A 15,397-nucleotide genomic window follows, 5' to 3' on the forward strand; every position below is an offset into this window, starting at 1 on the left:
CATTTTTAGCTGTGAATGTGCCATGAATTTTTTTGGCAGAGATGTGTATGTTGTACTTTTTAGATTTTCTTCAGTGCAACTTATAGAAAAACCCTCAGTGACAATTACATTCAGCTTTCTGTCAAGTGTAACACTTGAATTAGCAGGCAAAGGTGTAATACAGTGCATATTGAGTGACTGAACTAGACAGAATATTTACCGAAGAGTATATAAATTGATATGTTTTATTTTAATGTGGTTTACATGATTTTTATATGCATTTTTTCATACAGTATTTCCTTTCCAGGAAGTTTGTAAAATTGTCTGATTTTCTGCCATAAAGATTTTCATTTACCTTAAATAGCTTTTCCTAAACAAAACTCTCTTACTATTTTCCTATTTCTGTCACAGCACTACAATAATTAATTTTTGTCATGAAACTCCCATTACACTTTAGCATTCTACTCTTGTTTTCTTGTTAGGTCTGTCACTTAGAAGGTTCTGTGGTTAGTTGGATTATCATGCAATCAAGCATTCTGTGTTGATCAAGATGCACTGCGTTGCCAGTTACTTGCTATCTGAGTGTCCATTTCCATTTTTTGAGTGGTGAATGATTTTGAAACTCGAGGCTTCTATTACAATGAGAGAGTTGGCCATCAGGTAACACTGAATTGATATATCAGTGAAATTTTTTTTCCATTCATGCCTTTAAGAGGTGTATTTCAAAATGTAATTTTCTGCATTGGCTTTTTGTAAAGCAATCATGTGCTTACACATATAGAATTATATCACCAACAGTGTAATAGTTTATTGTAATAAAAGTGATTCATGACTCTCAACTGACTTTGATTCCCCCTGGGTATAGTATAACTTTGTGTGTAAAGTATGTTTGTCATAAATCTCATTACTGTACTGGAAAAATGAGGGCAGTCTTCCTGGTAGTGTTGTGAATACTGTATTGCTTTTATAATCTTTAAGACTGAAAATGTTGAAAGTTTTGACTAAATTTCTTGACTGGATTTATGTCCGAACCTTGTCAGTCCCTGTCAATTGAACTTTGGTCATTCACACATAATATGTTTTACTGTTAATGGATTGTCTAGAGATGGAACTGGGCCAGGAGGGATAAGTTCAGTTCTCAGACAGTTGGCATCACTTCTCCAATTCTTTCTTTTTGTATTGATGGCTCCCATAATCCTGCTGCTTATTCATTATATTAGACTTCAATGAATTCTAATATTTTTTTATGGGAATTTTAATGTTTGATCTCGTCATGTATGTTGCAGACTCTGCCATTTTATTATTGCAGACTTAGTTACTTTATCTGCATCTTCATTTCCTTTAATGCCTACCAAAGCAGTGATCAATTGTTTTTCACCACTTACTGTATACCAGTATTGTATCTGAGTATTTGAACTGCATAAGAAAACTTTTTGGGCAATTTTTCAATTACAGATGATTAAAAACATTTGTACAGGTATATTTTTCATAATCATAACAGCAGAAAATATGGCACAATTTTGCTGTGAAAAGAGATGGTATATTAGACAATGAAAAATTTTTTTCCTAGGAATATAGCATCAAATCCCACATTAGCTGAGCATTTGGGTTTATCCGTTTATATCGAATAGTGTGAAAATTCCCGCCTTGATATGGTCATTAATAAATTTTTTTAAAGATGAAATTTATTCTCTTAACAGTTTCATTCCATTTTGACCAAATGATTTTTGTCAAGTTAAGGTTATTTTTCTAGTTGATCTGGTTAAACTAGCTTTCTTAACTAACTCTTAGTTTAACAGTTTTAAGAGTGTTTGAAAGGATCTTATCATCATCATGTTTTTTAGACTTTTTCAGCTGATGTTTATGTTGTGTAACATACAAAAATTTCATGTTCGTTGGTTCTAGAACACTTCAGCATAAAGCCAAGGCAGCAGAGGATGAAAAGCATAATTAGTTAAAGGGATGGTTACCAAACTGGTGTGGCACAGGTCCATGAAATGCAATGTTTGGGGATCTTTGAACCATGTAACTAAGTAGAACCATTTCTGTCCCAGATTTGATTACCAGAAAGCCTGGAAGAAGAAGCAAAATGGAGTGTGCCTGCTTGATTGCGAGGCTGCTTAGCTTCTGGCATTTTGAAGATGTCAGAGCAGACAGGTTACAGCCTCACAACCTGTTGTCTTCAATCAAGTCGAGGCTGAGTTTTGTAACAAGCCAATCATCAGAGGACTGCCTGAGATCCAGCCTTACCAGCATCAACTAACAAAACAAATACAAAACGGAATGTAGAAATGCCATTTTTTAGTGGCAACTAAAACAAGAGCTATCAGTGGCCATTACCAATAGCAGTAGGTGTGAACTTTATCTCTGGTCCATCAACAGTGGTTTTCTGTTTTATGGCAGCGTGAGGAGCAGTGAGTGGTCAACGGTACCTTTCTGACATTTCAAGGAAGTACATGGGGTAGTGAATTCTATATAGTACCTACCTAGGGTTTTAAGGGAAGACGAGACGATGCCTATTAATTGACTGTAAGTATAGTACTCGTATGGTTTTTTAGTGGGGAATAATGGAGGTCACTAGCTCCTCTCCCCATTCAAAATATCTCTTCAGCCAAAGAGGTCAAAAACGCAGGATCATACACAATCCGTATCATAAAAGAAATGTCTGTTTAACACATATTCACTGAGTGAGTGTCTCTCAGAAAAACCATGTCGGCAGATGTCTAGAAGATTAATAATCAAGTCGTGATTAATAACGGGTGTGCTGACGCCATTACGGTGGCGTGGCACAGGTGTCTTTACAGACTGTCAGTTTGGTCCCACGACAAAAAAAAAAAATCAATGAATTTATTAATAAATAATCTAGGTTATATACACTGGAATGTCCTCTTTTTGTCTGGGCAAAGGGTGAAATGATGTAGTAAAATAAATCACATTCTCTATCTTGAAGTTTCCCTCAAGATCGTACGTTCATAAACTGCCGCAGAATTCAGCGTGATAATCCAAGAAGACGATGCAAGCATTGGCCAAGGAAAGATTGTCATCTCACAGGTGACGCTACAACGATGAAAAGATTTTAGTTTGTAAAATCCAATCAACTATAGACGTGACACCTTCTCACAAGGAACAACAGTGATAACTGTCATGCACAGGACACCACAGTTGATGACCTCAAAAATATGAAGGTCCTTATAAACTTGAATATATACATGCATGTTATAATTATGTTATATATATATATATATATATATACATATACAGTATATACATACATACGCACACACACACATATATATATATATATATATATATATATATATATATATATATATATACATATATATATATATATATATATATATATTATTGGAGTGAGAATTTTGAATTTCTGGTACTTTATATTAAGAGAATTTCATTATATAACAAAGATTTAAATTATTTCCCTTATGAGAGATAGAATCTAATTCCTACAATATTAGACTTGATAAATTTTTTAGTTCATATTTAATATATAAAGGTTATAATTTATTATATATATGTATGTATGTTTGTATATATGTATGTGTATATATATATATATATATATGTGTGTGTGTGTGTGTGTGTGTGTGTGTGTACAGACAGAGAGAGAGAGAGATGTAGAAGTTTCGAGGCCCATCGATTAAATCTTGTTCTGGTCTGACTCAGCTTTCGGGTGATATGTCTGTATTCAGCCGAGCGTAGATCCTCCAACATTACCATATATCATCATGCGATTGCATTTTTAATTTTTTATCAATCTGGACATGTTCTTCTTCCCCTTTTCATTGTCTTTCTCTTCTCCGTTTCTCCTTACATTAACATCAGTATATTATACATGCTACGGTATCGTATGCACGCCTACACACACACACACACACACAACCTCAAAAAATAATAAATTGCTGACGCATGCTTCTTGAAGATGTTGTGTCTTGAGTTTTGATATGCATACACATATGGACAGTACGTACATACACATACATACAAACACATATATATACACATATATACAGTATATATATATATATATATATATATATATATGTGTGTGTGTGTGTGTATGTATATGTGTATATTTCGAGGCTTTGAAGTGATTTGTCGTTTCCCTCTAAACTAATTTTCTCCTTCCTTCCCTCCCTCTGTTTCTTTTTCGCCTGGTTCGGTCTAGCTAAGGGCCTTGGGTTTCCCGTCCCGTCGGCCATTGTATTCAAAAGTGTTTTGGCTGACTGGCTACATCCTTTCATTATAACGATTCTCTCTCTCTCTCTCTCTCTCTCTCTCTCTCTCTCTCTCTCTCTTCTTCTTCTTCTTCTTCTTCTTCTTCATCTGAACGAGATCACGCGAAGTGCCAGAAAGGTGCTGGGGAAGATTAAGTAGTGAAAACGACAAGATTCAATAAGGGATAAACTCTCTCGAGCGTTGTCACAGCGGCAACAAGTGTCCGGAAATGATCTACCGGGATAAAATGGCGCTATGGGTGTTGGGGAACTTATCTATGGCAAGGAGGAATTATGACGATTCCCAATTAGCATGGAAGGAAGGAAGGCCATCGCAGAGAATACACGAGAAGTCTAGTGTAAGTGCTTGCATGCACGAAGGGAAAAATACAGGAGGTTAGAATGGAAGGAAGGGACTCTCATCACAAAGAATACCCAAGAAGTCTATAGTGTAAGTGCTTGCATGCACGAAGGGAAAAATACAGGAGGTTAGAATGGAAGGGAGGGACTCTTATCACAAAGAATACCCGAGAAGTCTATAGTGTAAGTGCTTGCATGCACGAAGGAAAAAATACAGGAGGTTAGAATGGAAGGAAGGGACTCTTATCACAAAGAATACCGAGAAATCTATAGTGTAAGTGCTCGCATGGATGAAGCAACCAGTACAGGCAGTAACAAAGGTTTAATTAGTGAATAGCAGCGTGGATAAATGTAAGAGATTTTCAGTCTAGGGGGGAAAAAGCGTCAAGTGACACTTGAATGATGATAACTGCAGATGGGAAGCAGAAAATAACTGCAGATACAAGTGAGCGATATATGGTCAGAATATATATATATATATATCGACGCCGAGCATATATATACAAGTGAGCTATATATATATATATATAGTTATATATGTATATATATACTGTATATGTGTGTGTGTACTGTATAAATATATATACATAAATATATACATAAATACTTATATATATATATGTGTGTGTGTGTGTGTGTGTGTGTGCGTGTGTGTGTGTGTGTGCAAGCGCGCAAAACTTAGTTCAGAAAACATACGTATTCCATCAAATGTTTTCAATATGTCACGTGATTTTAAAATCACATTTTTTAAAACAAATTCGATCAAATGCTCGCAATATTGAAGAACGCCAATATTTAGACATCACATTCATTAAAAATGAAACCTCATTGCTATTTTTAAAAAGATGAACAAAAAAGTGCAGAGAATACATCTGGCAACAGGGAATATACACGAACGAACGAAGGCTAAAACAAATGAAACTTAATCGCTTTTGTGCGTGAGAGCGTTTATAAAGGAACGTAAATTTGTCTTTCATATCAAGAGTAATTTATATGGAAATTCCTGTTTTTTTCTGTATATGTATTTCCACAAATCTAATGGAATTGCAACGTCAGGTGGGGATCAATGTTTTCAACTCATTCGAACACATCTTTATCGATAGGTAGCCTATTAAGAACCTGAAATGGACAGACACAGGGTCTCTTGCGTTTGTTCATATATAATTAACTCAAACGTACTGCAATAAAATCAAGAATTTTATTCTGAGTGAAGAGTCTAACGATTCACGTACCAAGTAATTACCATTATTCATACGCGCATACGTAAATGAATAGGAAATTATGTATATTACATACATACATATATATATATATATATATATATATATATATATATATATATGTACAAACTTAGTATGGTATATATATATATAATATGTACAAACTTAGTATGGTGCTTCAGCTATTAGTCCACAGTAATATTTTGATTATAAGATGAAGTGTATTTTGTAAAAATACATACAGTGCTTTGTTGTCCATCCTTCTGTGGACTTGATCGAGTCCACAGAAGGATGGACGAAAGCCTCAGACTCTGTACGTATTTTTACAAATACATTTCGTCTTTATAACCAAGAGTATTACTGTAGATATATTATATATATATATATAGTATATATATATATATATATGTGTGTGTGTGTGTGTGTGTGTGTGTGTGTGTGTGTGTGTGTGTGTGTGTGTTCACACAACAAACTAGCCAGTAACTAAACCCATAAAAACCAAATAAATGAAAAAGCAAAAGGTAAAACAAGTAGGCGTGGACCCCAAAAAATAAGACAAAACCACAAGTGTGAAAGGCCACAGTACAGAAGTTATGATACAGGCCAAAGATCAACGTTAGATATGTGATAATAAGCTTTATTCCGGTTAAGTACTCGCTACATATTCAGGCCATTTATAGGAACATGCATAGATAAGTGAGCGCATGCGCAGATTTCTTTTACAAGTGTGCTCATTTTGTATGCACATAATGTTTGCTGGGTCTAATGCTCTCTCTCTCTCTCTCTCTCTCTCTCTCTCTCTCTCTGTATATATATATATGCATATATATATATATATATATATATACATATATATATATATATATATATATATATATACATATAACAAACACACACACACATATATATATATATATATATATATTATCAATTTTCCCAGAAGGGTGGTTCCAGCAGTATATTAAGAAGAAGTTACTGCTATACCCCTCCCCCACGCCACTCCTGGCCTGCAACCCACTATATCTGAGTGACCTGACAGGCTCGCTCAGTGTCAGGAAGAATAGGTCTAGCAACGTCATCCATAAAGACCTGCTGAAATACGCTTTCAGCAGGTCTGTTTTAGGATGTTCAAGACGCCTGGCATTTCTTCATGGTCCCCCATCCAAGTGCCGACCAGACCCACCATTATTTAACATCTGCGTAGCTACAGTGTCACAGGAGCGATAAAAATGTGTTGAACAATATCGTTGCGGTATGCTGTTCACAGGTGTTTCCCCATTTTTCTCGGTAATCGATTTTTCATTGTTCCAGTATTTTGTATCTACGGTCCACTTTATTCCTTTACTTATTTAGGAAAAACAATTGTTTTCAAGTAGCACTGAGTGCGCAAGAAGATTTTGCATTAATACTTTATTTCTTGCTTAAGAAAACCATAAGTCTACTAAGATAGGGATATTTTTTGCTTGTTTTCTATAAAGAGGCTCTTTCCTATTGCATATTCACCTCTAGACCAAGCAACCACACTGACTACGTATCTAGAACAAAATAGCAAAAAAGTACAAAGTTCGCTTTATCCACTTGAATAGTTTACGTGCACCTAAACAAATTATTACAACAGCAGTACCATGACAAGTAGTAGTATTAGTCTTATTATTACGGAAGTGAGTCGAGTCCTTTTACAAACCCGGATCACTACTAAACCGTCTTTCGGAGAGCCATCCTTGCACCCACCTGGTACATTGTCAAATTCTTAATCAGGGGCTATTTCTGTATGCAAGATGAGTAAAACTGGAGAAGCATTGTGCCCCAAGGTCAACGTGGAAGATAATATACGGATCACAGCTTTCTTTGAGGGCCACTGAAGAATTGGATTCTCCCTCTGTGTTGCATACAGATGTGGTGGGGACAGAATAGGTCGAGGCCTCCTTTTTCAAGAACAGGTGAGAAGATACGAATAATCAAATATATGAGAAGCTCTTCCTTCACTCCTACCTTTTTAAGTATTTTCTCTCTCTCTCTCTCTCTGCATGCTATCAATAGTCGTTTACGTAAACATCACGGAACCATTTTGTAAACAATGTGGCAGAAGGGTTTCATAGCGGTTGGTCTTAACGCGTCCTCTTCATTTCTGCTTATTTTTCCCTCATATCTAATCTAAAACATGTGAAGTTTATGAAAAAGTAATCTATAACACCATTCCATTAAGAATACAGATTTCTATACAAGGCAGCAAATCATTGTTGATGTTGATATTTTGTAAACGTGTATTAGTTTCGGATTTTTCCAAAATTTGCCAACATATCGAACTTCATATGATGTAGCATCTAATTCCTAACATATTTTTTTATTGCAAAGGTACAATACAGATTTGAGGAAATGCTATGTAGACTTACTGAGACAATAAAATATGCGTCACTAAACACCTTAGCTTTGGTTACGTAGTACTAGGTCGATGAGTCCGACATTTCTAACACTCCCTACTAAGAAAGAATAAAACCTTCCTACATTTCGTAGTTTACATTCTTTATATCTAAAATTCTTTACTTTCTGATTATATATATATATATATATATATATATATATATATATATATATATATATATATATATTGAGAGAGAGAGAGAGAGAGAGAGAGAGAGAGAGAGAGAGAGAGAGCTGCTCCTCTCGGGGTTGTTCAAATGGTTAACTGTTACCACTTGGTGCGTTCCATTAAAGGTCACATTTTACTCCGTTGGCACAATTAGGGAATTGTGTTCCTTGTAGTTAATCAACTATATATATATATATATATATATATGTGTGTGTGTGTGTGTGTGTGTGTGTGAGAGAGAGAGAGAGAGAGAGAGTTTTAAACTGAGGCTCGTATGGCTACGGCTGAGTCACTTATGAGAGAAAATAATCCATCCGCAGAGAGAAAGGGGGCAGGGGGGCGGTTTATTACTGTGATATCGGTCACTGATAATTACGCGATTACATGAAGAGCAACTCCCTTGAATACTAATATTAAGAAACGTCCATCAAAGAGCCACTACTGTGCATAAAATGGCCATTTTAACCTACTTCTCTTCTTCGATTCTTTACACTAATGCACCCACAAATAATTCAAGTTCAGAGTTACATCATTAGCATTGAAAAAAAAACTAGTTTTTCCATTGCATTAAAATATGCAGCAATCTCTCACATTGTAACTGACAATGCGATTACAAAAGTTTATCATACACCTTTCAGTATTAAATAATAATACTATGTCTGTCATGATAAAGATATATCACAGCCACTCGTAACTTTGTTATGATAAGAATATCCTAACATCAACGAATATCGACCTTCGTTCAAAAAAAAGTCAGATACAATTATGACGTGATTAACCACAAAAAGAAAATATTTCCCAGAACAACCGGAGCATAGCATTAAAAACCTAGTGATATTGACCTAAGCGCCACACATGTGATATGTTATAAGTGAGGTGCAACACGGTACCTGTGTTATTCTATAGGGGAGGGCGTCAGGGGAAACGGACGTAACATGTGTTACACCAATTTCAGATGGCTCTCGGCATATATTTGTTATTGGAATACTCATATACGGTCAAAACTGACAGTAATATAAGGGAGGATCGGGACGGCAAGTCCCACCCTAATGGTCGTTACTCACTGCCGCGAAGCTTCCTTATGTAACGTGGATTCAAATTGGTTAAAAAATGGGACCCCGGGCCAGGAATGTCACCTTGGTGTTGGAAATCTTATGATAATTTTCTTCAACACACGCACACACTTCATAAATATCACTGTGTATAAATACTAGTTATATGTATATATATATATATATATATATATAGAGAGAGAAAGAGAGAGAGAGAGATAAAGAGAGAGAGAGAGAGAGAGAGAGAGAGAGAGAGAGATAAATCCACGAAGGAAACGGATGGCTCTATGCCCTGGGGTTAAGTATGAAGACAAACTGGACACATGGACCGTGTCAAATGATGATCTGCTAAATTTCTCGAAAGAGGACGAGCATATTTTTCCAATATCAGGTTCCACTGAAATCCGTAGGAAACAATGATACAAGACTGCCTGGTGCCTGCTCGTTCCCTATGACATCCCTCGGCAACCTATATGTCCTTTGAAACGCAATTTGTAACCTATCATCTATAGTACGACTTGCCTACAACACGCGAGGTGGTGTTCACAAAAACAAGTAAAGTGCTGATAATCACACCTGGATGACTTAGCAGATAACCAGGAAGCTTTACAACGAATATCATGGAGCAGTTTAACTGCGAAGATGCCTCTGAAATTTGACAGCTGAAGTGGACATTCCTTAATTAGACTCGACGAAGTTCCTCCGACAAAGCGTAGAATATCAACAGTAAGTGCTCACTCCCGGTTACTAGGCACATAATATAGATGAACTTCATACCGTAACCAGCTGTTTGAAATTTATATTACGCTCGTCCACATGGCAAGGTCAAAGATTTTCTTACATTTTAGTAGCATATATACAAGGAAATTTGATGCCAATGGAAACGCTTGGTCGGTAACGTATGGTGTACAAAATAATGCACTTAAGACACTCCATGACAACATGCACACATTCTAGAATGAAGTGTATGTATAAGTTGTCACGAGCTATAAGAAACGGACGTTTTTATGTTCAACCTTTTTTTATAAGGTTTGCGCGTTGCAACTCGGAGGATAATCTCCGTCATTCACTCAGTACTTTAACAAGTGTTGCGTAAAATGACGCCACTAGAGTGGCTTGTGACGTAGTAGCATACTCCAAGTTCAAAAGAGCACAAATCTACTGCGCCATCTCTTATTTGTCTATTAATATTGTTATCACGCGATATTTCAGTACAAGCTTACTTTCATTAACCTTGCATCGGTATTAAATGGTCATGCTAGCAAACTAATGTAGGCATTTAAAGGGAGTACATGGATGATTCATATTTATGACGGCATGTGCTATGGAACGCCGCCTAGTCTTGACAAAGTATCGTTAGGAAATTTTTCGACAAATTGTTCATTTCATTCTTAACTTTAATTAAGATTAAAAAATCCTAATTTTATCTGATATGAGTTTTTATAATAAAAAATATTGATCAAAGTAAAATAAAGCTTATTACTTGACCAGGTATATTCATGCAAAATACAAGGCATAGTAACTGGTAAGGTCGAATTCAAAGTTAAATAGCCCGGCTTTGCGATTGTAATAATATAATTTTTAAATGGTATAGACAAAAAATGCTTTAAAATTATATTATTACCTTGAATAAAATATATAAAGTTCTAGATATCATGAAAAATTAATTAATTTTTCGTGAAAAGAAGTCATAAAATAACAAACAAAGTCAGTGATCTTTCATATTTGGGAAATACTCTGCGACTGCTGCTGGTATAGTTAGCCCTCTCATTTTGTTGAATATCTCATGTGTTACAAAGCTCAATGTCACAATTCCTTCACACAGGAACGCCTTAGCTACAGGAGCAACTTACTTAATGTGTAAATCGTCGCATTATCTTTTAAATGACCAGGAATAAGGCTTTGGTAATAAGTAGGCAGAGTGACGCATTCCTTGACTGACTGACGTTCGGCCAGCCAGAGGTTCTCATTCATCTTTATCTGAGTTTTCATGCTGTTTTTGCCCCTGCCTTCAATTATGTCAGCTACCGAGGGTCATTTTCGTATGTTACAGTGACGTTGTCATTTGGTAGGTTTTAGTATAAGTATGAAGAAGTGCTGTGCTTTTTATATGTCGGCTTTTGTGACGAATTTTACTCATGTGTTACGTCATGAACCTGTGGGTGTTTCTGACAGCACTCTTATTTCTTACGCTTATTTACGTGTGAGACATTTACCTGCTGACGTGATTTTAGATTAGATCGTGTTGAATACCTCAGAGCGTGAACTGTATTGATTTTTTCTTTAGCTCTGTAGACTGTAGCACCGTACGGCTCCTTTTAAAAGCTTTGCATACCGTAGTCGCCTAGACCTACGCGCATAGGCCTAAGCTTATAATGGAAGTATATGGTGGTCCTTCAGGTAAAGTGTTACTTTAGCACGTATGAAAATAAGGGATGCCATTTCCTCTAAAAGTATACGTCAGTTAGAAGTTAACCTGTCTGGGAGAAGTGACCTATATTTGGCCAGCCTGAGCACATGACCATGGAATGCCCACAACGTCTTGCAGGATAGGTCTAGGCTTAGGCTAGGTTGACCTAGCCTGAATTTCTCAGGGTGATAGTCATAATTTAAGGTTCTTTTGAAGGGTTAGGCCTTGAATGATGCACCCTAGGTCTGCATATTTTTCTTAGTTGATTCAGTTGATTTTAGAGAAGGGTGTGTTGGTAAAAGTAAAGAAGACGGCCACACACATCATTTTGAGTGTAATTCTTCGGCTAAACAACTTAAAAAATTGTGTTTGTAATGTAGCACAAGTGAGATAATTTGAGAAATTTACCAAGAAAAAAATAGTGTTTGTAATGTAGCACAAGTGAGATAATTTGAGAAATTTACCAAGATACTGAAAGATCAACTGTCTTTTGTCTATATTTGTACTTTAATCATAGAGTGCATGGTACTAAAATGTTAAACATGGTGTCTTGCAGAGCTTCCGGTATTCTGTTATTTAAATAAATAATTTTCTCTGTTGTTTAGCTTATGATCGTAAAGGATATCTTCGTGCTGCCACCTCTTTGTGTGTTCATGTAGCATAGGTCCAGCTCATGAGAAAAGTATTTCACCCTTGCCTTAGTTACTCAAGGTTATGTTTGTGCGTTTAGCCTATATCGTAGGATTTTTTTAATCGTTTAAGTAGGTCTAGTTGGAATGTCAATCAATATCCTTACCAAATTCATAGTTTCTGTTGTTATTAGACCAAGGCTTTTTATGTGTATACAGTAGCTTAGTTAGTTTAGTGAATTTGTGCATTATGGTAAAATTTGTTGCATACAAAATATGGTTTTTTTGATCAGTGTTGGCCAGTTGCCAAAAGTTTTAAGTTTTCATTGGATAGGAACATGGCTAACGTACAGCTAACTCAGTAATCATGCAAGCAGGCAAATTTAATACCTCTTTAACACCCTAGAACATAGGTATACTGTATGTGTTGCTATTAATATCACCATCTTTATGATGTGCTAAGGAGTACTGTACTGGTTTCTACATATACCTCTTGATTTTAGGAAGTGAAGTTAATATGCAGTTGCTGTGCAATTTGGATTTGGTAATAGTGGGTTGCAAAATAATTATTAGAATACTTGTGTATCAGAAGAATTTCTTAGACCAAGACATTGGCTGTGTCATGTATGTGTCAGGCATCCGGTTGTGGTATGCCCACCACCATTGCCCTTAGAGGTAATAAGTGATTATGCAGTAGTTGTGGCAGCTGTTAGAACCTCTGTATACGCATAGGTAATTGCTGTATAACCCTTTTATTCCAAATGGTAGATGTTGGTAATATTCATACCACAATTGTTGATGTGTTTTCAGGTGACATAGGCTTGAGGGAAGCCCCTATGCTATATAGCCCCATAATAAAGTAAATGACTGTTTCTACTTTATGACTGAAGGGATATCTTCAAATTTTTACCACTTATTCCACAACTAATAATGAAAATTCTCTTGTGGGGAAATTTAGAAATTTGACCACTTATGTTCATTAAAAAGTTTCATTGAATTTGATTCTGTCTTGGAGAAATAAGCATTTAGTTTTGAAAAGTAAGTTTTGAGGAAACAGCAAAAGAAAAATATATTTGGACTTTAAAAAATCTTGAGAGAATATGGACATCTAGAGCAAGTTATCCCAGTATCATTGTAACCTGTTTTCTCTGACACGTCTTATAGAGAGAATGGGATATTTTAGTGGGTGACAGTTGTTATTGAATAAATTTTGTTCACAGTTGATTTACATGCTTTTTTACAGTTAACAGAAATTGTCCATGAACCAATCTAAACAAATATTTTTTTAGCAATAACATTTCAAGATATGTTTATTTACATGTAAAACAGTCCAAAACAGTGAATAACTCAAACTTAATCCTATCTAGGATCATTCATAGACTCTTACGTTTTTGCAATTTGTGGTTCACAGTGCCATAGAAGTGATGAACAAAATTGTCCGAGAACCAATCTCAACAATTTTTTGTTTAGCAATAATGTATCTAGATATGTTTGTTTAAGCATAAAACTGGCCGAAACAGTGTATAACTAACTTGATCCTATCCTGAATTATTCATACAGACATTTTTTGCAAGTCTTTTGTTACAATTTGTGGTTCACAGTGTCATACAAGCAGTGAACAAAATTGTCAATAAACCAATCTAAAAATATTTTTTTAGCATTATTGCTTGAGGATATGCTTATTTAGACATAAAACAGTTGAAAACTGTTGATAACTAAATTTGATATTTCCTCCAAATCAGGTGGTCGGCATGCCCCTTAACATAGACCTAAGTCCTTGTGATAAATAATTAGGTAAAACTGAAAATACCGTGCCCCTCTAGGTTCAATAACTACTAGTTTATGTGCAAAATGGGCACTGTGTTTGGCACCAGCCCCTTGGGGATGAAAACATAAAAACATTAACAAACGACAGCAAATTTGATAAGCACAAACCAAAGACATAAACATATACAGAAGCAGACAAATGGCAACAAATATTCCAGTTAGTGACTAACGGAAACTAGACATGGTAGTAGTCTTCAGTTTTGCCAGTAATTACTCTACCTGTCAACTGTCGATGCAAATGCTCTGAACTTTCTCCTGTCAAACTTTCAGAATCTGCTCTACTCCCAACACACTTATATTCCTTAATTAGGAATTTTCAAGGCATTTACAAAGGTACAAGGTGTGACTATTTCGTTTATATATTAATTTTAGTACAGGAGTACTGTATAGTTGAAGCCTTTTTTTTATGAGAAAGTTACATACAGTAAGTATTTGGCATTGTGTTAACAGCTTGTTGCTTAGTTATGATTAGTGTTTTTGTGTTTGGTCAGTGAACTTGAAAATTTATTGGCTACAGGAATTCTTAGGGAACTGTCAGTACATTATAGGTCCTGCTGGAGTAAATTTTTGCTTTATGAATAAACTAATCTTAAGAGGATCAATTCCACATCAGGTGATTAAAGATGATCTTTTTTTTTAACTTTGATAAAAGATGAAGCGCATTATTAAACAGTTGTATTAATAAAGTGTGGTTCAAATTGTGGCAGATTATTATTGATACTGTGTTGAGTCTGCTATATTTGTGACGTTGCCTGATAAAGTAATATTTTCTGACCATTTAGCAGTGTACAGTATATAAGGCAAGCAGATACCAGTATATTGAAATTGCATACATATCTATCAGTTCTTCTCACCAAACTTTATATTTTACTGTTGACGAACCCAGCGCTGCCCAGGAAAACTTATAATGACAGTCTGTCATTTACTGACACGTATTGTGGTTTTTTATTACAATATATTTATTTATAGCAGTGAATTCTAGACAGAATTATTAATCACAGAAAGGAAAAGAATTTTCAATGATAGTACACGCACTTTAAACAACAGAAGAATTCAAAGGAGATGCAGGAATATTTATCTAAGCATGGCTGC

At 35.4% G+C, this 15,397-nt stretch overlaps 1 protein-coding gene across 1 annotated transcript in view; it reads left to right on the forward strand.

The window, feature by feature from the left end:
* The first annotated feature begins 7,676 nt into the window (after positions 1 to 7,676).
* LOC136827754 (poly(A) RNA polymerase gld-2-like) overlaps positions 7,677 to 15,397 on the forward strand; it is a 66,107-nt gene continuing 58,386 nt past the window's right edge. Inside the window, exon 1 of the mRNA XM_067085215.1 lies at positions 7,677 to 7,737. Within this exon, the coding sequence (XP_066941316.1) occupies positions 7,692 to 7,737 (46 nt within the window). The 5' untranslated portion in view covers positions 7,677 to 7,691. The remainder of the gene's footprint in view (positions 7,738 to 15,397) is intronic.

The sequence above is a fragment of the Macrobrachium rosenbergii genome, chromosome 42, assembly GCF_040412425.1.
Source record: "Macrobrachium rosenbergii isolate ZJJX-2024 chromosome 42, ASM4041242v1, whole genome shotgun sequence".
Lineage (NCBI taxonomy): Eukaryota > Metazoa > Arthropoda > Malacostraca > Decapoda > Palaemonidae > Macrobrachium > Macrobrachium rosenbergii.